Source organism: Falco biarmicus, chromosome Z (assembly GCF_023638135.1).
Source record: "Falco biarmicus isolate bFalBia1 chromosome Z, bFalBia1.pri, whole genome shotgun sequence".
NCBI classification, from domain to species: Eukaryota; Metazoa; Chordata; class Aves; order Falconiformes; family Falconidae; genus Falco; species Falco biarmicus.
This window is the reverse complement of record NC_079311.1, coordinates 80,987,815-81,015,041: the sequence shown is the minus strand read 5'-3', so window position 1 is coordinate 81,015,041 and position 27,227 is coordinate 80,987,815. Positions and strand designations below refer to the sequence as shown.

General features: G+C 43.2%; 1 protein-coding gene across 2 annotated transcripts; it reads right to left on the bottom strand.

Annotated features, from left to right (window-relative positions):
* Window positions 1-12,102: 12,102 nt before the first annotated feature.
* DYNAP (dynactin associated protein) lies at window positions 12,103-25,373 on the bottom strand. Of its 2 annotated transcripts, XM_056325072.1 has the most exons (10): window positions 24,980-25,361; window positions 21,367-21,453; window positions 19,383-19,607; window positions 17,928-18,134; window positions 16,325-16,558; window positions 15,391-15,544; window positions 14,118-14,227; window positions 13,860-13,973; window positions 13,107-13,253; window positions 12,103-12,469 (listed from the first exon to the last, which is right to left on the bottom strand). In XM_056325072.1, exons 2-10 carry the CDS (start codon window positions 21,442-21,444, stop codon window positions 12,344-12,346), a joined length of 1,395 nt encoding a protein of 464 aa, XP_056181047.1. In that variant the 5' UTR covers window positions 21,445-21,453; window positions 24,980-25,361; the 3' UTR covers window positions 12,103-12,343. The 2 variants fall into 2 exon arrangements, with proteins under 2 accessions (XP_056181047.1, XP_056181048.1); XM_056325073.1 differs by lacking the exon at window positions 13,860-13,973 and having other exon boundaries at window positions 24,980-25,373.
* Window positions 25,374-27,227: the final 1,854 nt, after the last annotated feature.

Here is a 27,227-nt window from a genome sequence, read left to right as displayed (position 1 = left end):
TTTCAAGTTATTACATCCCACAGCACCAGGGAAATCATTTTGATTTTAGCGTATCCTGCCTGCACAAAATATTTTCTCACGATTTTTTATTACTGAGTAGCACACTGTAATATGAATTTTATCTAGCCATTAAATGAAGTCATATGGAAACCAATTCGCTATGTTTAACAGGGGCCTGAAGTATATTGAAGAGTCATAAATCCTCAGGTCTGTATATCCCAATACAGCCTTCCAAAGACATTTGGCTAAAAAAAATAAAATTATAACACACAGTCTTCTTAGGGTTGCCTAGCTCACAGGTAAACCTTGCACCAAGGAAAAGGAGTGAGTGCTCATGGCTTTAAGGAAAACATCTGAATTTGTCTGTCTTAATGCAGAAAGTGCTGTTATTTATACACTGCCCCAATGAAATCGTAACACACGTTGCAAATTAAAGAGTAAGATTATCGCATTGATCTCGTCGGGAATTCCCTGCTTTACTGTGAGCTTTAACAAATGAACTGCTGGCATTTCCACCTGATCACTTCTAAAGAGTCAGATTGGGTTTCCTTCAAGTCCACAACCGCAGCGTTCAAGCCATAATATTCTTCATATTTTCCTGGGTGAAAATGAAATTATTTTGCTGATAGCAGAGCAGAAACACTTCCCTCCACCCCCAGACCTGGCTTGGAGCTGGCATTGTGCTGGGGAACCCCAAACCACGACCCTCCCCATCACTGAGCCAGAGGACATTGAATTCATAAATATATGAAAATAGAAATTAATTGCCTGCCAACTGGATCTGCATGCAATACAGCTTGCTGCAGTGATGGGGGAAGGTCATGAGGTGTTTCTGCATCCAGTTCCTCCCACCTGCTGTGGGTTTTCCTCCCTGTTTTCCCCGCCAGCTGCCCAGCAAACAGAGGTGGGGTTCCTCAGCACAGCCCACCAACATGGCACGAAAAACCAAGGTCACTGAAGACGGCGGCACCACGACAGCAGCAGCAACTGATGCCCAGTGCCCTCAGTGCTGCTGCTCCCAGCCGCTGCCCATCACTCCCAGCCCGGGATGCTCTCCCAGCACGCGTGTGGGACCATAGCACCTCTGCAAAGGGTTGGACGGCCCCCAGCCCCTGGAGGGACCCGGGCACCCCTGGCTGCGGCCGCTGCGGGGATTCATACCCCTCCATGGGCTGTGTGGTAAGAAAAGCTGCAAGGGCAAAGGGCCAGCCCCAGAGCCAGCCCCGGTGAAGACCCCTGGGGCATCTCCTCCTTCCCAGCCCTCTGGTTTATTCTCCATTTGGGCTCCAGGCATGAAGCAAAATACTGACAAGCTTTCTTTCCCATGAGGGTGAAGCCCCCTGCACGCCAGCGAATAGACCTTTCTCCCAGAGGTATTTCTGTATTTTTAATAAAGGCAGCACAAATTTGTCCCGGGGTCCCTGCTCTGGTGAGGGCATCCTTATTGCTAAATCATCTCCTCACCACTAAACCACATCCTCTCGACAGCCCTGCCTGCATGCACAGGGACATTTAGTTGCCACTAAATTTAAATCCAAAAATATTTCAGTGCCTTTATAATCCAGGGGGAAAAAAGCCAAAAAATAAAATAAATTTTTAAAAAATCTGCTTCTGTGTCAGTAAAGAATATATTATTGTAAGGTCACTTTTGGCAGGCAGAAAATTGGGTTTTACCTACAGCAAACTCACTCTCAGAAAATATAGGTCTTGTCTACAAACCTTCTGTGTGGTTTTTCTGATGGGCTTGAGCTGAAGGGATTCAAATTGAAGTGGTTCAATTAATTGGTACCTGGAGAGTCAGGCTCTGCCTCGTTCTGTAACCAGCCACAGACAGAGGTTTCTTGTCTGAAAAAAAAAAAAAAAACCCAACAAAAAAACAACCCAAAAAACCAAAACACAGACCTAATAATAATCACAGTAATAGTCTGGAAAATAAAGAATATCTGGGAAGAAATTTACTATTCCAATGTTTATCAAAATTCCTAACTTTCAACTCGCCCACCAAAGAGACAAGCTAATTTTAACGTTACGGTACCTCAATGATATGTGCCCGTAAGATCAGCACCTGCATCAAGATTTTTATCTCATTTCTGTGCTGTTGCAGACCAGGGGGTTCCTGTCACCAGCTCATCCTTCCTGCTGCAGGCTGGAGAGAAAAAAAAGAATAAACCCAGGGTGTTGGGCATTTGTTTTGCTGCCCTGGGAGTCCCCAAAATGCAGACACCCCCCCCCCCCCCCCCAAGGTAAGCCTGCCCTAGCGATGCTGCCAGTTAAGCAAAGGGCAAACCCCACCAAAATCCATGTCTGGTATGAGCTGCAGAGGCTGAGCTGGCTCCAGAGCAAACTGCCATCTCTTGCATCGCTTTGTGACCGTGGGACAGCCATGGGGACGAGCCAGGTCCCTCTCCTTCCCCTCTTCTTTGGGTTTTCCGGAATTGTGCTCTGCGAGGGACAGGCTCTGCGTGCAGACCTAAATCTTGCACAACCGCCCCAGCAGACACCAAGGTACCAGCCCCAGCCTGAATTAACCCACCTTTTGTCTGCCTCTCCAGTGGGAAATCCACTGATCCCCATTTTTTAACAGCAGTAAGGAATGCTGGAATGACTAGTAGCCCCCCTGGGTTTTGGGGGTATGCGTAGGCAGCATTTGCTGAGCTTCCCCTGCCCTCCTCCACTCTGCTGGAGCCCCCTCTGGAGTGCTGGCCCTGGGGAAGGGGGTCTTCATGTCAGCCTTTTGCTCTGGACCACTGCATCCATGTACACCATCTCTGCCCAGCTGTGCTCGGTGCGAGCACCCTGCAGACATCATCCGTGGGCTGGAAATCGAGGTGTTCCCTGGCCACAGGCATCCCCTCGCTGCAGCTGGGCGCCTCGCATCCATCTCCCTGCAGCCAGGGAAGGAGGGGAGCAAGGCTGGTCCTCCCGACACCCCCAGGAGAGGCTTTTCCTTCCTTTGGGAGGTTCCTGCAGCCTCTCAGCTCCACACCGGGCTCTGGCCACTTCCCCAGGGCATCTTGCCTTGGTAGCCACAGTGCAACAGCACATTGCTTCAGCCCCCTGCCTCCTACTGCCCACCCCCCTTTTCTTTTTTGTTTTATAACCACCCTTCCATGCTTTAAACAAAGCAAAGCCATTGTGGAATGGCATCACCCTGCTGACTGGGGAAAGGCGGCAGGTACTCAGGGGTGGGGGTTGATTTGACACAGGGAGGCTGTACGAGTGGCACACCAGGGGGATGTACTGCTGCTTGGGCCCTGGGTGGTGGTCCCTGCCCGCACCCCAGGGGGGGTTTACAGGAGAGGACTCTATCCTTCTCAAGGTCCTGCTGCAGCCACTGAGACCTGCAAAGCATCCCAGAGCTGGAGAATGTCAATTATGGATGTGCTTTCTATATAAGCCTCAGCTAAAAATGATGAGCAGGTGCTATTTATATACGTCGTGGGGCACATCAGGCACTTTAGAGACGGAGGCTCCTCACTGCAAGGGTACCACATCCTAATGAATGGCTCTTCGCCTCCCAAGCGGCTCAGATGCTGCGGAGTGATGCCACCGCTGGCTCAGCCCCTGCCAGCCACCCTCAGGGAAGGGCAAATAGTGATGGGGAGAGGAACAGAAGAAGAAAAAATTAGTGCTGGGGGGCATTTCCTGATGGATCAAAGGAAGCGAGTGATGGAGATGCGACAGCGTGCACAGGGGATGGAGCAGAGCGGGCTCAGGTAGGGGACAGAGCTGAGGGCAGGGAGAAATGGTGAAGAACAGAAAAGGGAAGGAAAGAAAAATCACATGGTACACTTAAATGAGGCCCCAGGTAAATGAAAGCACCAATGTTCCCTGCTATAAAGCAGCCTGGTTGGGTTTTTTTCCCAGTTATGTCTTTTGTAAATCTCTCCTGGCAACTGCTCTATTGCAGCTACAAGGGACAGTGACAGATTTAGGGGACAGAGATGTTGCAGGGCAAAAGGAGGGATTTGTGACCAGTGATCTGAAAATTGGTCGAGGGGCTGTTGTTACCCATGTGGGAGACGTGGCTGGGCACCATGCAGCAGACGAGCGGCCGGGGGGATGCTCACCTCACAGGGCAGCCCTGGCTCCTCGGCCTGCCTTCGGTTTGGGGGTGAGCTGCCTGTCAAACGCAAGCTTCTCCAGCAAACCAAACCTGAAACACATGGGTCCTGCATCTGGAGGGCAGTTTGGGATGCAGCCTGGGCTGGTGGCAGCTGCTAAAGGTACTTACAGCTCAAAGAGAGGTCAGATGCTGCAAGTACCTGCTGGGTGAGAACGAAAAATCCTCTGTTCCCCAGTGCTCTTGCTATTTACTGACTCCATCCGGCCTCCCTGTAGGAGATTCTCAGTGAATTTAATGAGAATTGGCTGTCCAGCCCCAGGGGGTCCAACCCTCCCTGGCCCCGCTGGTAGTACGTCTACCTCACTGTTGGATTGCTGCAGCTCAGAGCTACTTGCAAGATGTAACCCTAGCGCTCTCTGTAACTTGCAAAATATCCTGATCAGCCCGTGACAATAACACACGGCTCCAACAGCAGCAATGGGGCATGCTGGGGATGTTGAAATCCTGCTTCAAGATGCTACTGTGCGCCTCTCGAGTTAAAATGCATCTATTTAAAATGCATCATACAGGTGACTAAATAGCAACCGATACCACATGGACTGATGCTCCCCCCTCCAGACGCAGGACCTGTGCAAAGGGCTCAGGAGAAGCACTCACACCCCTGCCTGGTTGCAGCCTGTATTTGCAAATAAAAGCATCTGCTCTTCCCTGGCATTGTAACCTCTTTGGTCAAACCTTTGAACAACAAAGTGCTCCCGGTGTGCCCCCCGCAGCAGGGCTGGAGGTACGCCGAGATGGGGACTGCAAAGCTGCACACCCTCGAGATACAGCCGTGAAAAATTTCCATTCTCAGCTGAAATTTCTCACTTTTTATCCTAAATTACCTTCTCCTTAAAGACCACATCCCTATCACTCATGGTCACAGACCATCATGCCACCAGCACTCAGCACACGCCTGCAGCCCGGCAGGTGGCATCCACAGCTGCGGAGCAAAGCAGGGCTTGTCCTCGTGCTTTCCAGTGCCTTACACTGGAATTCTTTCCTGCATTTTTTTTCCAGCTCCACCTTGCCTCCCTGACCCCCACTGCACCTGCCTCACAGGGGCAGGGAGCAGGAAAACCTCCTTTCCTTGAGCTTTTATTATAGTGAGAATACATTCTTGCAGGGTATTCTATGTTTTTCTCACCATGTTCTCTGGCACCAGCGTAGACATATCATTGTGTTCCCAAAACACAAAAGCAGCACTGTATGAAACCTGGAGTCCAAGCTTTGAGTCAAGGCAAAGGAGCAGTAAATCACCTCCCTTGCCCAGCAGCATGCACTGGTCGTGCCTTGTGCCCGACAGACGTTATTCTTCGTCATTAATGAGAGGAAACCAAGTTTCTCAGAGTGGATCTCACTGGCACTGTAGGATCTCCCCCTTGGATGACCCCCTGCTAGAGCTGCTTTGAGGAACACCCTGTCTTTTTCCCATATTGTGGCAAGTTAATTTTCCTTCACCAGCTGCCCCCCCCCCCGCAGTATACCAACCGCCGGCTCACTGCCAGCAAAGAGGTGGCTGCCCAGCGAACCAGAAAAGTGCAAAACGAGTAAAGAAATAAGGCTGTAAGGATGGCACTGGCAAGCGTGGGTGAGGTTATCGTCAGCCGTGGGTGAATTTGCAGCACGTGAAGTGTCATGCAAGGTCCCCAGGCTTGGAAAGAGAGGGTTTCTCCGCAGGGAGGTTACGCACAGCATCATGGGGTATCACATGTGCACAAGGCTGCAGGTGAGGACAGGAGCGGTGGCAGGACAGCAGCTCACCGCACTGGCGAAGGAAATCCTCATGTCTCCATTTACACCTCCAGCATGTCTGCCACCTGCCTGTGCTTGTCCACTGCCACAGACTTCTGTAGGAGAAAATAAACTTGCTCTTTGCTCGGGAAGAAGGTGGTTATCAGTCTGCAGGCAGGTGCCGCACCAAACTTCCATCCTTAACAGAGCTTCACCGCAGGGTTTGTTTGATGGAAGAAGGCTTGAATGTCCTCTTTCTACCTGGACACTGTCAACTCCTGAACAGAAATTTAGCTGGATTTTGAAAACATATTTGTAATTTTATATATATATCTGTATTTTATAGATCGATATAAAATGTATATGCCCACACATCCTGGGAAACACTCCATTTCAGAGGGTTCCCGCAGGGTGCCTGATAAACGTGGCTCAGCATGGCTGAAGCAGCTGGAAAGATGAATGTCTTGCTGATGACTTTGGGCAGGAGAAGCAATGTTTGCCTATAAAACGTAGTGAAAAGGACACGTTTATGAGCATGAAGCGCTCCTAGGAAACACCGTCTGGGCCAGTGTGGTGCAGCCCGAGGGGCTGCGGGAGCAGAGGCATCTCGCCTGCGAGCCTGGGCTCACACCCTCCCTGGGGATGCTCCTGCTCTCCTATAAAGCACAGCCAGTTTAGCATTTGTTAAGCTCTCTATTACTTCCAAAACGAACACACCGAAACACACACACTGTCTCCACAAAAAAAGCCCAGTTCGTCTGTTTGATTACAAAATCTGCTATTTGCTCCTATCTGCACTGCTGCTCGATCTGTTACATCCCTGCCTGGCTGGAGAGGGAAACAAGCAGCATCCCCGACTCCTTTGAGGTGGGCAATTTAATGGGCAGGTTTTATTTTCTTTCAGCTTTTTGGTACCCTTCAAAAAGGGGGTCCCCACATCCCACAGACATCGCCATCTCCAGTGACCCATCCATGGAAACCCATCTCCTCTGCAGAGCTGCTGGAGGACAGCGCTGCCCAGGCTGGTGAGAGCCCATAAACCCACAAAGAACTTGGCAGGTACCTTTGAGGGCACTGGGAATTCCCCTGCTGAGGGAATGGATAACCCCGGCCTATAAAGGATGCTACCCTTATAATGAACAATATCACTCTATAAACAAGTTATGCTATGTCCAGCTATGCAGCCATTGCAAAATGACTCGGATCCAACAGCCCTTGGCTCGCCATCAAAAGGTCCCCAGCTCCTGAGATGACTCATTGCTGTGCAGGTTGCCCAGGGTCGGGGCGTGGGCTGGGTTTGTGTTTGCGTTGCTAAAGATAAAGATTTCTCAACATTTCTAACCCAGCTGCACTCAGAACGTACCATAAAACGCAGGAAATTTCCTTTTGTCCTCAACGATCTATAAAACTCGCTTGGACTGTAACGGCTCATTGGCACGAGAAGGAAGGTGCAAGGATGGAGATGTACAGAGCAGGTTTAATTATTAAATCATCCTGTATTGAACACCTTAAGTCCTACGGAGACCTTCCACGGCTTTTTGGCTGGTGGGATCCTGACAGAAGGCACTGCAGGAGGTGTGGGTGTGCACAAAGCTGCGGGCTCAAAACAAAAAGGAGGGCACAGCACAGCTGCGAGAATGCATGTGAACCCTGACGCTTCTTTAAGAATTACCAAAAAATTTCCAATAGCTTTAGGGGTTGTTTTCATTAGTTGGGGTGAAGGATTTGTTGCCTTGGGGTTGGTTATTTTAGCCATGTCGCAAGCACCAAGCCATGGTACCGAGCCACATGCAGGCAGTGGATTCATGGAGTTTAAAAGCCTCCGAATGGTCCCGTGCTAATCTCGCTGCCATCAAGATTTTACAATTAATTTTCTGTAGGAGGAAACTGGTCAAACTATCATGAGTAACACTTTGCCGGGCTGTAAAACATGCACCTTTAACACCAACACACAGCGTGCAGGGCCTGGGAAAGGCTAAACCCTCCCAAGTGAAAAAATAACCATGTCGCATTTTATGGGGTACATGAACCTTTTGTTTTATGGCAGCTGGTTACAGAAACCCTATTGCATTTTCTGCTGTAAAATCCACTCAGCGTGACACCGGCCACCTCCAGGGGATGGCTTGGCAAGGAGACAGGACAGGAAAGGGGATTTTCCCAAAGGTTGCCACATGAAGGACAGCCAGCCCCGAAATACAGCCCAGAATCAGCCTCAGGCTTCTCCTCGGTGAACCCCAACACCAGCCGTCCCCCAAGCCAGGGAAGTGGCTCCGTCACCTCGGAGCAGGTTTGAAGCATCTCCCTCCCCCAGGATTGCCCAGGGCTCGCAGCGGGCAATCGTGTCAGGGTTTTTCACTTCAGTGAGTGACAACTTACACTGAACAAACTTAACTCACATGCATGGGGATGCTGGGCTGCTTGAATCTCCCAATTTGGCTCAAGAGATGCTTTCAATAGCTTTTACAAATTTCTAACTTCTTGTCACTTCTTCAGAGGTTGATTTCACCCCCTGGAAAACATTACACGTTTCTCTGGAACGTGTAGTGCCAACCCTTGTGGTAGCTGTACAGGGCTAATAAGTCATGTAAGGCATTTTGTGAATTCATTTGGTATTGCAAGTGTCCCATGCATTTTATTACTGCTTCTGATTATGATTACCTAAAGATGCTGAGGTCCATTCCACTGAACAGACCTATGTAGTTTCTAAGGTAAGAAATATTATCTGCCATAATTCAGATTTCTCACGGGATGCAACACAGCCTTTACTCTTGAAATAGTGCTGCTTCAGTCAATGATTTACCCCCTGTTTTCAAAGCATACCCAGGGACAGACTTCTGCATTGAAGAACACCCCTGGTTTTGGGTGAATTGCCCTGTGGTACCCCAGGAATGGCCTGAGAAAGCCAGAGCTGCCAACTTCCTGTTCTCCCAGTGACCAAAATGAGGGTCCGCCCTGGGCTTTGGTCTATACAATACATGCAATGCATTGCACAGCTGTATCGGAGACCTCAAGCTCGTTAACCTATGTTTGCAGCGAGCACGTCTGCACCCCCTGGCAGGGCGCCCTCGTGGCCCTCAGGATGCAGAACATCTCCCAACGGGCAGGCGATAAAACGGATTTTTTAACAGAAAAGCCAACAACCAGAAGGTAGGGACCAAAACTAAAAGCCCGAGCAGAATTCTTTCTGTTTGCTTGTACTCCTTCCCATCGCCTTAAAGCAAATCCCTTAAAGAAGGGTGAGTCGGAGAGAAGAGCAAAGCAGAACCAAGTGTGAGAAGTTCCTTGATTCAGATCTTTGAACCACAGTTCATATCGCTTGCCACCTTTCTGTGCTTCAGAACTGAGCCCAGAAGCTTGGTCCTCATCCCTTTAGATAAAGTTCAAGCCCATCCTTCCCATGTAAATTCAAAAATTTTATGACTAGAAAAGCTTTTTGAACAGAAGCTGACCAATTGTCCTCTGGGTAAACAGCAAAAAGGCTTTGAAGAGATAAAGGAGACTTTAGAGGAGAGTCTCATCTTTTTAGGAACCAGACCTCACTACATCTTGGTCCTTTCATCCTGGGCCTGTAGTACTGGGGGAGGGGGAATAATCTAGTTAATTCACTAATCAAAGAGAAAGCAAAAGAGGAGAGCATGTCTCATCACTCCCTGAATACATTGCTCTAAAGGGCTGAACGTTATCTGCAAAGCTGTAATATTAATGGCCTGGAATAATCCCAAGAGTCAGAGGGCTGAGAGCGGTCCAGCACTGTACAACACAGCAACAGCCATAGATCCTGGCTGACGGAGCTACTCGATAACCTCAGTTGCTCTTCACACCTAACAGTGCATCCTGCTCTTATATACACACGCTCCCAGCTAAGGGAAAAGCACTTCACTCCGCTGGAGGGTCACTCTGCAATTAGTAGACCAAACCTTAGCTTCCCCCCAAAAAAATAAAGTCTGGAAAAACATGGTATTTAGTAAAAAACAAACCGAACAAAAGCGTTCACAAACATGGACCTGCTTTGGAAGCACGAGGGCATGGCCACTGCAGCTGCCAGGGCCATAAGCCCCACTGCTTCCCAGTCTTAAGGAGCAGTTAGTAGAGCTAATTAAAGCGATGAAGTGTGCTATGGAAATATTTCCCCTGGTTTGCTTATGTAGCACACACTAATCGCACCCTTCTGTGGCCTCACAGAGACCAGCCAGCAAAAATTAGAAATATTTATAATCAGAAGTATTCCACATCACCATCTCCTCTCTGTATATAATTATATACCTATCATATATAATTAGAAATTTAAAATTAGACATTCCAGGCTTTTAATACTTCTCTATTTCTTTAGATATTTCTTTTATCACCGATACAACCACCCCCTTTTACTGACAGTCACTGTTGTGCTCCACGCTGCCGGTAATAGCATCCACCTGGGTGAAAGACCTGCATCTATCAAGCTCCGTTTGGAAGAGCAGCTTGCGGTCAAACGCAACACAGAATAAAAGCAGCACACCAAACCCGAGAGACATGAGAAAGAGAGACCAAACCTCTCCCACAGTGGGTCACGGATCAAACCCAGCCCCAGGAACCCCCAGCTGAGAACACTGGCTCAAACCAGGCACCGAAACATTTGGTAGGTGCCTACAAGCAACTTCCCAACATGATGCCATGAGACTGCAGGGGTCAGGGGGCCCAGGACAAGAGACATCGCAGCCATCAAGGTAAAAACCCGCAGCTTTCCACCTGCTATTGTGCCACAATATCTGTTATATTGCACAGCAAAGGAACAAGAGAGCTCCCCAGCTCCCCACTGAGCCCCTCCCCTACCTCTGGATGTGCCTCTGGATCCCTAAGGAGGGTCCTTAAACCTTCCTTTTCCCAGCTGCATCGTTTTAAAGCAGAGCCTGGAGCTGATTGAGCCCCGGCACCTGAGGCACCAACCTGTTTCTCTCCTACTGCCTGACAGCACGTAATAACCTGATGACAAGCCCCCGGGGTGCGGTGAGGCTCGGAGGGCTCCTCCAGCCCTGGTGCTGTCTGTGGGGCAGGGGTGGTGGTGACTCATGAGGACATGGCACAGCAGAAATACTGCTCAAACACCAGGCAGGTCCCTCTGGGATGGTGGTGTCTGACCTGGGTCCCTGTGTTGTTTCTGGCCTTTACAACTGCGGCTGGGCTGCAGGTTAATCACAGGGTGGTGCAATCACTCCTCCTGGACACGCGCGCAGTATCTTTTCCCGAAGGCAATGCCAGGCTTTGGCCCACTGCGGTCCATGGTCTGGCTGTTCCCTGGTGACCAAGAGGCTTTGCACAACCCATGCATGAGGCGGCACGGGCGGCTGGGGCGGGTGTTTGCCGAGGGGGGTTGCACGGCGGCTCCCTCCACTCTGCAAACAGCTGGGTGGGAAGGGGAGCGCGGCAGCACCTGCAAGTGGGGCACCCCAAGTAACCCAAACTGATAAAGCTGAAGAGGAAGATGACCTTCAGCCGGATTAAAAAGTAGCCAGGGGATTACTGAGAGCCTTGATAAGAAATGAAATGGACTCCCAACTGTGTGTTTCACTGAATCCTTGTTTGTTATGTGTTGATCATAAATCAATAAACCACTTTGATCCTGACTGGATTTAACCCTCATAAACTAAGCAAGTATTTCCTGAGGGAAAAATAAAAAAAAATAATGCCCAAACTCATAGGAAACAGAGAGAGAATTCCTTGCCTCCCCGTTGCAGCCATCCTGTTGGCTGTGATTAAATATTTACACAAGAAGGAATGGGAACCTGAGGGTTGAAAATGTGGCATAGGTGCCAGTCCAGGAAATCATCTCTGCTTCTCTTTGGCCCCTTTTTGGAGCTTATCTCTCCCCGCTTTTCACATGCGAAGAATGGTGCCTACACAGAGCTCATCTGCTACTGAGTCGACATCCTGCTGAGAATCTAGCCTATGATTTCTTTCAAAATCAGATAGCAGTTTGTTGGCAAAGTCAGGAAAAGGAGTTAATTGTCTTCAATTCCCGGCCCTACCGAGAGGAGTGCTGTTAGGGGAGGGAGAGCCATTATGAGCTGAATGTCTGACCAGCTCATTCCTGCCATCGCTGTTAGACGCAGGGATGTAACACCCCACCTGGTTTGGGGACAGAGCGAGCAGTGTGAACCCGCTGTCTGCGCAGGGACACTGCCAGCTCAGAGCACTGCCCACGCCACAGAGAATCAACGTAACCTTCAGCAGTGTGGGGTAAGAGATATGGTGGGATAATGGGTGTTAAGTAGAGCAAAAGGCAATGGTCATGGTAAAAATGACTTTAATACACGATCTATCAAGTTACATTGTGCTATAAATAAAACCTGAAAAAATATAAAAAGAAAATAAGTTTTTATAATTAATAATCCCAAATTCTTCTTCTTCTTTTTTTTTTTTTCTGAACATCTCCTCTGGATAAATATAAACAAGAACGGTACCAAAAAGTATTGACAGAAACGTGGTGATGGTGAAAAAATTCTTGATGCCATTAACTGCTAAGAGAGTTTATTTGCCTGGTTTTTTGGCAGCCTTTGGGAACTTCTTAAATTCAGCCTGTTCCTTGAAAAAAAGCTGAGCAAGGATATGATCTGCTGTTGCATGGAAGTAGTCATTCATACGGAGAGTTTCCAGCTGTGAAGAAAAAGACAATATTAAAAAAGAATAGTTATAGCTACCTGATCTATTTCACAATATTGATACTATGCAATATGAAAGTGCACCTTAAGTCCCAGGTGAAAATGAACAAATATAAAAGTATATAAATAATGACAGGTTACATGGGGCTATCAAGATCACTGGAGATGCGTAATCTTAAAGACACCCTTGCTCTGGCTCCCAGGGTATAGATTTGTTCAAGGCCTCTGAAGACCTCTCCCTTTCAGGGGTGCTCAGCTTGTAAAGACCCTCAGCCTGCCCAGTCTGCCCAAGGGCACACTCCCTTTCTTAAACACCAGCAGTGCCTCACACACAAACACGATCCGAATTCCATCTCTCTTACGCACGCATATGCACCAGCATGTCACACCCTACCACAGACCTTTTCTTTGCCTTCCCTAACTCCTGTTTCCACGTACAGAGTTTTGATAGGTGTTGCATGCCAGCCGTTCACACCAGAAGGAAATCTGCACTGCCAGTGTGCTTGACACACTCTTAGAATTTGTTTTGAAAGGTGTGTGTGCCAAAGGACTAAGCTTACATGCATGAGAAAGGCGTAAGGTTATGTACAGCTGAACATTTTTTTGCTTCCCTTGCCCGTATGAATTCTCACCTGGTTTCCTGTACTGTAGGCTAGAATCAAAAACAAATCCTCATCACATAAGCTCTTGATATAATGTTGCGTTCCAACAGGGAAAAATATGACATCTCCAATGCCAATGTTGAAGTTGGTGGTGACTCCAGAGAGAATAACTCCAGCCTGGTGCAAGTAAAGCAGTAATATTCAGCAACAACAATTTTCAGTGTATTGTTAGGGGATAAATACACAGTGACGGTCCCAGCATGGCAATAAAATCACCTCACGTAGCATCAGTGCTTTCACTGAGACCCTAGTGAGAAGGTCCTAGGCAACACCCTGAGCAAGAACCTTCGTGCCATCTCAATTATCTTTGCACTTCACATTTGCACTGAGGGAACCACGTATAATAAAATCCCTAAATCTTAATCCTCGCTAAATTTTATCTATTTATCTGTCCCTCATGGAGCTAAATCCAAAGTATTGCTTTTTTATTTTGTACTCCCAGAAATCAGGGGAGTGGCGATTCCTGTAATAAGCATTTTGCTGAACCACCTAACAAGGTGGACAAATTCTGCTCTTTGTACAACGCTACTTTGACTGGACAAGCTTCCACAAATGTAACTGAGATCAAAATTTTGTGTGGAGAAGGAAAATACGGGCCTTGAAAGTTTTATAATACTACTAATTGTAGAATCATTAATCAGGGCTGGGAACCAGTTATTAGGTCTGTAATTGTTTTACAGCCAAAACTCCACTGACTTGCCCCTCACTGCTGTAACAAATTACCTGTCCACAGCCGCTAATGACATAACCCATCTCATTAGCATTGAAGTGGAAATGAGGCTGCCCCAGTCCATTGCTGAATATCCGGAGAGTTGCCAAGGTAAGGGTATTTTCATGCTGAAAAGCAGAACAAAAATGCTCAGAAAACCATCCAAGTTTCTTATATCCCTGTTATACATGACAAAGCAGCGATGAACCCACAGAAACTGCACACTACGCCTTATGTTTAAATAGCTACAGTATCCAATTAAAAGCACATACCTTGTTCAGCGACTCACTAAAAATTTTTTCTGTTTCATTTAGTCCGGTGTTGTTTATGCGGTAGCGAGCCCACTGGAAGATTCCTCCTGGAAAAGGATATTCTGCTGACCCTAAAACAAAGACAGCTATTAAGCATTTCCAGCAAGGTTTGTTTAACATTGCTTGTTAGTGTATTGGCCAAGTTCAAGTCATTGCTATGTACTAAACTTGAGGCCTCGAACCTTATGAGCCTCTGGCACCGAAAAGAAAGTCCATTTTGCTGATCTATCCTTCAGGCACTAGACACTGCAGTCTCCTTGACTGTATTTGTCTGTAGCCAGATAACCACAATGAAAAACTCCAACTAGATTTTTCCATCCTGTATTGCTTAAGCCAACAGGCTTAAAAGAACATGTGAACTGCCAGTATATAAATTAGCCTTTAACCTTTATGGCACTGACCATGTGTCACAATATTTTGTAAAGTACTGCCAATGCAGAAGGACATTTTGCTCCAAGCACAAAGCTTTTTGTCACACACACACATCTATTTCTCAGGACCTCCCTCAGCTGCATGTGGAGCTCTGGACCTGTATTTGCTTTTTATAGCTTCTCAAATAGACTATACTACTTGGAATTAAGTTTTATAATCTATCTTTATTAGGTGCTCACTGATGATTGATAGATCCAGGCTGTACAGAGGGTTTAATACAATTGCTGATAAACCGGTGAATATGGTTCAATACTGGTTATGAAGTTGTATTCGTAAAAGAAAAGGGAGGACATGATTAGGTATATGGTAAGGTATTTATTCCCTGACATTTCACGTGCAAATGCAAGATATTCTAAGCAGCTCAGTAGCAGTCACTCTCCAGCTAATCTGCTGCAGGACTTCCTGGCCTATTAGATTTTAATTTCTGAATGAAAACTTTAGGTTTAGGTTATTGCTTAAGTGTAGCAGGGAACAGACCAGTCCTGGTTACATACATCAGCAAAGAATCTTGAGCTGGGCAGTAGTTAGCTCATGCCCTGCTACTTACCTGGCATTCTGCTCTCATACCCACTGTTGCAGATAGAAACACTAAAACCAAAAGGGTAAACTACTCTGAGGTGAGAATCAGTCTTCAAAGTGCAGTTAATTAGATGTATTATCAATATATTTTTCATCTCCTTAATTTCTTATCATTTCTCTGTATACTTTTTAACTCCTGTTTCAGTGAATCGCTTACAGATCCCCTCCTCTTCCCCTCTAGAGACACAGAGAGCTCTTACACACAGGATTCTCAGCTGTGTACCTTTGAGATTGTAGAAGTACTGCCATACCAGGTTGTCCGGAGACTGCACATAGCTGGCATTTTGCACAAGCTGATCTAAGTTTGATGGGAGGTTAATTGCTTGATCTTCTTTCTGTTTCTTGAAAGTTCTGATGAAGTTAACACCACCTTGTGGCTGTGGGACACACGGCGCATGTTAAATTGACAGATACACACAGCAAACTGCAGAATAAAAATTTTGCTTTGTTGAAGATTCCACCTTAGTACCTGGTGGTAGATAAACTCTGCCTTGTGGACATGCCTCATCTCTTTAATTGCCTTGCCCTGTCAATACTCTGTTTTGCTCCTTTGCTCTGCCCTTCCTCCTCAGTTACTACAGAGATTTGGAGCAGAAGGGAAACTCAATCTGTCTCCCATCAAACTGGTTCAGGGTGGGAAGGGGCCTATCACAATTCTGCTATTTGAACACGCAGATTCCTCAGACTCCACAGAAACTGTGGCCACATTCTTGCTCGTAGGACACTGCCAACTAGCCAGTTCAAATAAGATCCCTTTTAGCAAGGAGATGGACTTATCTATAGTTTCCTATGCAATCTTCTTATGCCACAGAATTCATCATGGGGCTATTGGGAAATTAGCTTTGGGCTTCACTATTTAATTTCCTTTTCCAACCTTGGAAATATGGAGGATCCTCCATGAACCAGAAATAAATATGAAGAGTGGAGGAGAAAAGGTTTCTTGGAGAGAGCATCATCATTTCTTTCTCCTTGCACATAAAGGAACACACAGCACATGGCACAGTGCTACACAAAGGACACGTGTACATCCTTCCACACTGCTGGGACTAAAGACAGCAGCTGAGGTAGGGAGGATCCTCTCTAAGAAACAGAGAACCTGGACTGCCATGTTAATGTATAGAAGACTAGATAAAGGCTGGCTGTTCTATCATACAGACCTTTAATGCTCTAGCTGCTATATCCTCTGGGGTAGAGAAAAAGGCATCATCTACATCCAGGGTCTGAAGCTCTTCATGTGTTGTAAAAAACAGCAAGAACACACAGTCTTCTGATCCTACATTCTTTACCCAATGCACAGTGTTTCTAGGGAAGAAGACCACTTGACCAGCCGTGACACTGTATGTGGTAACCACGCTGTCATCTGCACCAATTACTCCAATCCAGGCAGTACCCTGTCACATAATCACAGTTTAAGAACCGTAATGAAAGTTTCCTCATTTAATCCATATGCAGCAAATCAGTAATTCAAATAACCGGAAGGCTGTTAGGAAAAAAGAGATCCTGATGCACCCTCTAACAAGCCTTTGTGAACTTAAATCCAGAATAGAATTTTAAGTGACAAAATTTTAGAAGGTTTAAGGAATACATGACCAATACACATTACACATACTTAAACCATTTCTTATTAAAGAGGTTGAACACCTATAAAGGAGTCATCTTCTACCTAAAACTGCTGGACAGAGGCCCAGGTGTTTGTGGAATGCCCTAATCCAAGGAGGATTCTCCATCCAGCTGGAGCTATTCAGTTCTGATGCTGGTCAAAATATGAATAATTGTTCTTAGATAGAAATTAAAAATTGAGATCTAAGTACCTATGCTTCCAAAGAAACATAATTTTGTTTTCAAATTAATATGCTATCTTGAATTCCTCATGGTATATAATAAATAAATAAATAAATTCTATTTATTGGTTTTGTTTTCTTTATTTTTACAGATTGGAAATCTGACACTCAGGTGAGACAGAGCAAACCTTTCAAAGAGACTTATTTGGAGGGGAAAGGGGAGAGGTATTTCGTTCAGGAAAGAGAAGACTGTATGGGAATAAGAGTCTTCCACACAGAAGAAGTTGCGAGAAAGAAAGATGATCTGAAGCTCTCCAAAGCCAATACAAAGGGAGAAATTAGGATATGTTTTTTTTCAATTAAAACCCCCATGGTTTGTGTACCAGAACATTCTAATGTTTTGTGTACCAGAACGTTCTAATGGTTTGTGTGACAAAACATGGGAGACAGCTACTTTTTGATTTTGTAATCCTTTTGTTCCTTTGTTGAAAATTTTTAAAAACTGAAGAAAACTGTGAGATATGCTTTAGGTGTTCTTAACATGGATCAGTACAGGGGGTGGAGTCAGAGGCTTTCTTAAGAACCTTAACAGTCCTTCATCTCTCTGATTCTGCAATGGTTCTCTAAATTAATTACTTTAATCTTTGTAAGCACTCGGATAAGTAAAGAAAATTATGTAACTTTCAGGTGTCTAAAGTCTCCTCTGACTTCAGTTTTCATATTTCTTTGAAAGCTACAGGTGTTTGCTACTCAGGCAACAACATTAAACAGCCTATTTCAAGCATCTTCATTTGAAAATGTTATTTCAAGCAAGAAAACTGATGTCATGCATCAATCAATGGTAATTTTGCTTTTATTACCTGTTAACATTTGTTTATAATGTATATGTAATTATTTTTTACATATGTGCATCTTCTATATGTACATGATGCTTTAAACTGCAAAACCAATTGGGAAAGCTCAAATAATCAGATAATACCTGTAGCAGGTAGCCGTGTTCATTGGCATTAAAGTGCCAGTGGGGAGCCCGAAGCCCTTTGCTTTTGATCCGTAAGGTTCCAAAAGTCATTTTGGAGCGATGGTTATTGATACTTTTTCCAAATTCCATTTCTTCATCACTTTGATATTCATTTGCATCCTTCCTGAATCTCGCCCACTGAATTTCGCCACCTGGGTACACATGTACCTGTAAAGTCAGTGAGAGTAGAGAATTGGGTTAATTGTGGACAGTGGTGACCAAACAATCCAAAAATATTTCAGAAAATTATTGGTCCGCGCAATACTGAAAGTACCTATTCCTTTCCTCAGTGAAGATTCTCTCTGTATGTTCTTTAGTCACTTTTCACAATCATTTATATACTTTCTCATGTCATGATGTAATAGTATTGTTTCTACAAGCGAGAGCTAAAGAGTGACGTCAAGAACAATATTATCTGCTCCTCCTCTTTTTACATGATTCTGGACATTGATTTGGGAAATCAGTGGCATATATGCTTAAACTTTTAGATTAAAATAGTTTAGAACACTTCCCAAGTAAGGCATTTTCCTGAATTTCCATGGTTGCAAACTATTTGCACCTGAAACTATTCCTTTCCCAGTATTTCTACCGCCTCCAGAACATGTTTTGTACTTGAAAGAATCACTGAGGAAGGTCATATTAAAAGGGTTGCTCTCCTCTTAAACACTTTTGTTTCCATACTTAAAAACATTTTCTGTTTGAAAATTAATGACATAGTTTGATTGAACATGAAAACATGCCAAAATGGCTGTTGTCAGTTTAAACTGCCCTACTACCTAATCGATCCTATTCCCTCTTTTGCTGAAAAGCAGAAATTAATCAGGATTTTTTTTACATATATAAAGACAGATTTAGAAGATGGAGTATGTCTTCAGAGTTTGCTCAAAGGATAAGTTTCTGTGACTATCAATACACCTAAACAAAAACTACATAGTTCCTAGGGCTTCATTACATTGCCAATTAATTCAATTTAGCTCACTGAAACAAGATCATGCAATTAATTTTTTTCTTGCAACATCACAATTTGTTTAAATTCAGTCCTAAGAATGAAAAGGTTAGTGTGCTACTCAGCTTACATTAAAATTTGATCTTTCTGGGTTTGTTTCTCAGAATTTCATACTCTGTAATTTCAGAATCACACATAAAATGGTTGCCTTCTCTTGCCTGCCTAATTTGTTGGAGCAATTATTTAGCTCTCCAAGAGGTGCTCCAGAGATCTATAGCACTTCCAACATCTGCTATGAACTGGAGTGAAATGCTGTCAGGAAGTTTGTGTCTCTCTCCATGGATTATAAAAGAAGCCTGAACAACAGATTTAGAGTGATCACCCAATCTTAAAAAATAGTTAGGTGAAATGAATTCACTAAACTTCTATATACAATGCTAGAATATTATTGCACAAGATGAACAATTTACCTTTGATTTCCCCAGGTGATTCATGAACTGGAAACTGATATCCACATTTTTTTCATCTGGTTTGGGGGAAGATGCACCATCATCTTTAACATCTGTCTCTTTCATAAAGACCGGGTTGTTTACATAGACTAAGGACAGGACCAGCACTCCTATTGCAGTGGTGATAACACAGGCCAATAGACAAACTAGAAAGGTTTTCATCAGGGACCACCTGCCCTTTCTTTCCTGAAATTAATAAAAAAAAAAACCCAAACCCAATGCCCCCCCCAAAAAGAAAGCTTTAATGGATTTAACACACAGGAGAAATTTTGTGATAGTTCTTTTGTAATCAAAACTTCAGAAACACAGGTACAACCAAAGTACTAAGCCCAGCACAGGGAAAACTTACAGCGTATGCTATCAGATTGTTGCTGTCCTTTTGTTATTTCATCAAGTAAAAGCACATCTTCATCATCCTGGGGTCTTACAAACTCTTAAACATTTTTTTTCTGTTGCTGTTTCTAATTTATATCACAAAACACTGAAGACCTGCAGTGTCAACTCATGGCAAACTTTCATGTCTGGGGCAGAAATTCTGCCACTGCTTTATGGCACATCTCACATGGCCCCAGCTCCATGACAGTGGAGAAGATGCTCGGGGCATCATTTCTTCACCGAAAATTTCCTTTGTGGACATTCAGACTTCTGGAGGAGGGTGAAGGAGAAGCAGCTGGGCATGCAGAAGCACACAAGCTCTTTATAGAAGGCCAAGGCACTTCTGGCACCATGAACCATCACTTTGATGAGGATTTTCAGTGTTTCCTATCCCTTAACCTTTTTTGCTGCTGGAGTTGCAGCTTCAGATGAATAAAGACTGCATTATCTGCCCCAAAACTCTACTGATTCTGCATACACAGCTTGATCCACCTTTAAAGGCCTGATTTTTCAGACACTGAGTGCTTGAAAATGAGCTATGAACGTTGATTTCTTAAGCTAGACAATCAGAAATGAAAAAAAAATAGATTACTTGCTAATTTTAACAAAATTACCTTTTTCATAAATCTATTTGGCAAAAGCTCTTTACAAATACATTTCACTTGCCAGCAGAGAAATGCTCAAAATATCACCCTATACTATTTGGTAATAATCTTTTCTTCTGTTTAAATGACTCCCTTTTTAAAGCTTGTGTTCAATCAAATATCACAACAGCAGCACTCAGACCACAGTCTCATCAGAGCTCAAGGCTTTATAGTTAAATGCATTTAAAATCCCCATTTTCCAGATGTGAAGGACCTTTAATTTATAGCATTTTCACAGTAGTGGCACCAATTGAATAATTATTTTTAAAGTCAAAAGAATGCTGTACATATTACATAATAATAACTCACATAGAACACTCAACCTCAGCACAACTGTGGGGAGTGAGTTATGTTGTAAGAAAATCACAAGCCTTGGATTATTTCCAGCCAAGAAGCGGCACTGTGTTGACTGCAAACAAATGTAACAGCTTATGAGCAATATTCCAGCCCTTATTGCATGAAGTTAATTCAAATCCCAAGAAGCAAAACTTTAATGGGAAAATTACAGAGAATTACTTTTCTCAAGGGCAAAAAAAAAAAAAGAAAATATGAAACAGTACTCTAATGTGTAACTCAGTAGAGATATTAAACATTACCACAAGATGAGCTTTTAAGTAGGTCTTTCTGTTAAAATCAATGGGGAATTCTCCAAAGATAATTACTTTGCCCAGTAGTTAGAGGATAAAGAATTTAGCTATTAACTTAAGTGGGGCCAGGGAATTATGTCTCACAGTTCAGATCCTAGCTAGTGCACATGGAGCTGTGCACTTCAGGACCTCTGAAACTGAAGCCCTTTACAGCTGTTACTTTCTTCAGGACCTTCTGAATAGTATAGGATTAGGTCGTATTACAAAATAAGTGTTTAATCTTCAGACTGACTGCATTAACAATGTTTTGATAGCACTGTAAAAGAAAACTACTGGTACCTCTTTGTTTGGCCACTCTTTTCCTTTTGAAGAACTTTGTATGTTCTCTCCATGCATTTCAAATGCCTGGTTATCCATTTAGTAAAACTGAAATAGATCGGTCCACAGAAGACAAGAAGAACATTAAAACAAAAGGATGTTAATTCCGATATGTGCTCAGTTATGTTACAGAGTCCAGGGAAGTGACTCATCTTCTTCTGCATAGTAACATGAATGGCATTTAGTTCAGTTCATTGTGCAGAAATATGGTGCAATACAAATAACTCTTCTTCACTAAACTAAAACAGAAAGGTCAGACAAGTTCCACATTCAGATTTAACGTTATTCATGTATCACATGAACCCTAAGACACGACATGACAATGAGACAGTCTGAATCATCAAATATTTGGAGGGGAATTAAAAAAAAAGTGAGGCTCATCTACTTCCTTTACCTATGCTAAGGACCTAATACATTTACATTACAGTTTTGCCTGGTTGTGTAATCTACTTTTACAACCACAAAAACGGTTGAGGTTCCAGAACTTCTTTGGCAACCCATTTCCCTGCTTACATATTATTATTTTTAAAAAGGTCTTCCTAAGCCTAAATCACTCCTGCTGCAACAGAACTGTTAAGACTTTACCCACCCACAACGGAACTAAACTACACAGAAAATGTCCCACTAAGTGAGACCGATAGTACATCCAGGCTGGTATTTTCTGTCTGGCAGGACTTTAGAAAATGACAAGGGAGAGCATAGCCTGGCCACTATGTCCAGGTTACACCTTTCATACCTCACACATCCACATAACTGTTGGATGAGAGCTGCTAGAGGGAACAGCTCCTTCCCTTTAGATTTCATTTTATGGAAAATTCCATGATTTTGTCTTTTCTGAACCTGCTGATACTCCCTGACCTCCTAAGTTTACTGCTTGCAGGTCAAACCAAAGAGAACTTTTCAGTCCTAAATAGATCTCCTGCTAGCTCCTTTAAGGCCCCCTATGTTTCTATACCGTAGGATTTGAGCAACATCAAACACACGCTCCCCCCTCCAAGCTGAAGGTCCAAGGCCTTTTAGTCCATCCCTATTAGGCAGCTCTTCTATGTCCACAACTGTTTCAATGTTCTCTAACTCCACAGCCTTAGGAAAATAAACAGCAATAGACTTCATTGTTAACAGCTCTCCAAGCACTGATGTCTACCCATCTTTACAATTCCCTAAAAATAATTTAATATAGACTATTATTCCTCGTTTTGAGGCACACAAGTGTTAAATGTTGCTACCCAGTTGTAAAAAAGAAACTCGGTTTGTGTAATACACAGCATATGTAATGACCTTTCTCTCTCCTGCTTCGCCCACCCTCCATTTCCTTGATATATTTCATGTTTGATATGTGCTACTGAACTTCTAGGAAACTGAGGTGAAGCCGATTCCCCTATAATTCTTTGGTACCATTTGGCTGACTTGTCGTTAAAAAGTAAGACCATTATAGGACTGCACTGAATTCTAAACGTTACTGAAAATGTGAAGATGGCTTCAGCCATTTCTCCAAGAGTTTAGTGTTAATGATGGTAGGTGTAGTCCACTGAACGCGGGTAGCTTGTGTAAGACCTATCAGTCACATGTTCCCTGCCATAATCTGAGCTTTCTCTACCACCCATTGCTGCTGATGTGTGTTTTAAGTAAACACCTTTCCTGACATCATGTATTACCTTGTAGGGAGGTCATGGGCCAAATTTTCCTTGGTCCTCCCTTATATCAATAAGGTTCCTATCATTTACTAGCATTAAACAATAAGGAACTTCAGGGTTATTTTACTGTCTTTGAAAGCTCTTTCTCCTTATTTCTCATTTTTGTGCTTTGGACTTTCCAAAAAGCACAAAAGCCCAAGATGACTCATCTTCAGGGACAAATCTAGCTATTTCCATTATGCTTCCTGGAAGACCATCGAGGGCTGCAAGACTTATTACATTTATTTTCACTGTTCCATATTAGGATATCCTGCAACTATGTCTTCAATATATGTATTTTTATGAACTGCTAAACTCCTGAGCACCTTTTTCCTAGACTTTTTTCATAGGATTTTGCAAACAGATCTTTGAATTTCTTGTAGTTGCTTTTTTTCTGTTCTTCCTCTTTTCTGTCTAAAAATCTTGAAAACCTTTTAAGAAAATTCTTGTATTAATCTTCACCTTCTGTATCAAAACCTGACGTCACCCTAGTCTAAAAATACCCTGGATACTGTGTATTCAGTTGATTTTCCCCAATATATATTTGGTTAACTAATATCTATGCCCTCAAGGCAAATTATTCTGTCACTTGTTTACAAAAATGTTCTTTCCATCTTTATCCTCCTTGGTTTGGTGATCTTGGTGGTAGGTCCTCAACATAACAGTACCCTGGCTTTTTTCTCCTCTATTATCAAAAAGATACTTCTAACAGATTATGTCCCTCTAGATTCTAAGTTTCACTACAAAGGTAACTATTCATAGAGAAACGTGTCTTCCTTCCCTTTTTCTTCAGAAGCCACCTCCACTTTTTTTCTGTATTAATTCATTAACAAATGAAACACTCCACCATGTAAACTTTTACATTGCCTAAATCACAACTTTATATAGAACCTTGTACATTCCTCCATTTAGTTTCCATACAGTCTGAACTAATATAGACATCTTAAAATTAAGCAGACATTCACTATCCTGTTTTCCGTATTGCTTCAATCCTTTTTATAAAAAGTCTACACCCATGGTTACTATCCCTCTGGTCATCCTTCCACTGATAACACTTACACTCTTCTGTCATCAGTCCCCATAATTCTAGTTTAAAGCCTTCCTTCCCAAGTTAGCAAGTCTAAACTTAAAGCAGCACTTATTTTTCCTTATGAGATAAAGCCATTTCTACTCAGCAGTCGTTTCTTTTCTGTTCTGGAAAAGCTGTGAAAGCTCAGCCATTTAAATTGGCAACAGCAGGATCAGGTCAATTAAAATTAATGAAAAGTTTTTCTTGTTTCCCTTTCAGCAGCAATTGTCTCTGCACATTAAGAGACCCATCAACTATAAAGTTGAGCAAATATTTTGAGTAACAACATAAAAATTAAAAACCATGGTAGATCACAGAATCCATGATCAAGAAAGAAAATACACATCATGATTTTCAAGGGTTTAACAAGTCCACATATTTATATATATGTGAGAATCCATAAGCAGCTCTTGGAAAACAAATACAACTGCTCTGGCAGCATCAGAGTTACATAGGAAAAGAATTGATTGGTTGACAATGAGCAACTGCAGGGTTTGTAGGTTTTCAGATCCTCCTTTTGAGAATAAAACAGGTATAAACTCCAGCCAAATTAACCCTCTGTTGGCAGAGCTGTTAGCCTTCATGCTATCCAGAGCATGAAATTAAGTTTTCTTACATCAGCACTTTTTTGTATCAGTGTGAATACAGTGATGCAGAGAGATTTCCTAATACAAAAGAAATGTTACAAAGGAAAAGATAACTGCAGCATATAGTGATTACATTTCAAGATCAGTAACACAAGGGACTCTGTCATTAAGCCTTTAAAAGGCTAAAATTCCCAAGATAAAAATCCCATCTAATTTCCTCCCACCATGCTAAGTCACAGTCTTACCCCGGACAGGATCTTCACAGGATTCAAGAGCACAATACTCGTCTTCATCAAAGCCTTTACTTCCCTCAGCTCCGTTTTACTGATATATATACACTGTAATTCAGGAAGTGCCCTCCTCATAAAAATTTCCTGTATATGCAAATACATAGGATCACAAATACTTGTGTACATCCTTAGCAAACAGCTCTTTCCTATATAGTCTTGCTACTTTATTTATTTCCTCTAAATCCTGGCCTCTCTGGCTGCCCTTTTGTTTTTCCCACTATCACTACAGAAGATTAGATCAATAAAATTCCTTTTCTCTGACCTAGTCTCAAGAGCAAGAACACCACTGACATCTTAAATATGGCAATTACTTTTGTTTAGTACTTGATTTCCATATTCTGTTGTTTTTCCTGAGTGGCAACTTCTTTATCCTAGCTTATAAGCAAACTAAATTCCAGCTATAATTGTAAGAACTGATCAGTGTAGACAACAAAAAAGTTACTTTTTTCTATTGATAAGGATCAAATCCCTCTTTAAAATACTCTTTAATGGCCATAAAAATCTTGATCTCATTAAAAAAAATATTTTTATGTGAAAACAGGTGTCTCCCTTACTGAATAATGGTGGTTTTTTTTAATCATTTGATTCTATTCTTACTGGGATTTCTGTTGTTTACAGTAAGAAATTGTGCCACTTACTTGCATGGTTTCACACACTTAAGGTACTTTTATCTTGTGTAGTACAGCACCTCACACAGTGGACCTTATTCATGATCAAAGTCCTTCATACCTGGCCCACAAAAGTTAGTAAATAGGAATATTTAATATCAACAGTACTTTTCATTGTACCTAGGTCTGTGTGCTATGAAAAAAAAAAAAAAAGTTGATCCTGTGCCAAATTCTCCAAAGTGCATTAAACTGATAAAGCAGAAATATCTGGAGGCTAATAACAACAACAACTCCAAAGAATGAGGAATCTCACAAGTAGGGATAGGTATGAGGATTCTCCAAGCAAGAACTAATAAAAAAGACTTTCTAAATAGCAAACAAACCCTGCCCTACCATCAAGAGAAGCTCTAAGGGAGAAGGGGGTGCTTGACATTTGTCCTATGCACCCTTGCAAGCAGGATACAAAGGGAGTGTGGTATAACCTCTAAGTACTCTCACAGGGCACCAAGCCTTAGCTTTGAGTCCACCTCGCTTGCGCTCCCAGCGCCCCAAGGAGTACCTATACACCTAGATGCATAAATCTGCTTTTCTACTGTGAGCTATAAAGGCACAAACTGCCTTCAGGAACAGGAGAGCTATGATGGCTTTAAGCAGTGTCACACTACTTGTGCTGAGCGTTTGAGGTATGCTCAAAATGATGCAGCTTACATACTACGTGTAAGCACCTACACATAGCATCCAGAGTAGCGCAAAAGTAGAGTAAATTCATGATCCATACACAAACATGTATGACATCAGGAAAACCACCTCATCTTTCTTTGCACATCTGAATTCTTTTAATAAAATGACCTTTGGCAAACAGATAGTGGCTTAATGCAGACAACAGTTATACCCACAGTATCAGTGGATTTGTACATTCATGTCTCAGCAATGAAATGTGTTATAAAAAGTTTCTACAAGGAAGTTTTCTAGGAGTGATTTTAATTTCTATACTCTGATCTAACGCAGCATTTAAGAAAGGCCAATAACATCTGCCTGAAATAACACTATTATGTATCACTTATGACCTACGTATATTCTCATGATATCATGACAGCCATAAAATGAAGTCATCTATTACTCTAGCTCTACTTACTAATTCTTAATAGGAAGATGAGAGAAATACATAGGTAATCTTTCTACTTTTTCTTCTGGTTTCATTTCTCAGAATCAGTACATGCTCAGGTACCTGCTTTCTCATGTGTACATACATAAACACGCAGATTAAAAGGAAAGAGTTCACTAGAAAGGCATGTCGCCATATATTTTGTTTACTGACAGCACAAAATGCTAGGCTACATTATGTAAGCCTCAGAAGAGGTGCAAAAGGCTCCTTTCAAAATGTTTGTCAATATATTTCAATTCACAACTCAAGTTACTACTTACAGCTTTTCTCTTTGCCTCTCAATTTGCTGTTGGCAAATGGCATAAGTCCTAGTCCTCTCTCCCATGCACAAGTTCCAGTGCTTATCAGTGGCCTTCACGAGCTAATTCTATTCAATTATGCTGGGGGGCAAAAAAAAATGAAATCTATTACTTCTCTGCCTATTTAGGCC

Coding starts and splice junctions, on each gene's coding strand:
- DYNAP (XM_056325072.1), bottom strand. CDS start 21,444: ATGGATAACCAGGCATTTGAAATGCATGGAGAGAACATACAAAGTTCT. Junction 18,135..19,382: donor ATCACCTGGGGAAATCAAAG/GTAAATTGTTCA, acceptor CTGACTTTACAG/GTACATGTGTACCCAGGTGG. Junction 12,470..13,106: donor CCTACAGTACAGGAAACCAG/GTGAGAATTCAT, acceptor TTTTCTTCACAG/CTGGAAACTCTCCGTATGAA.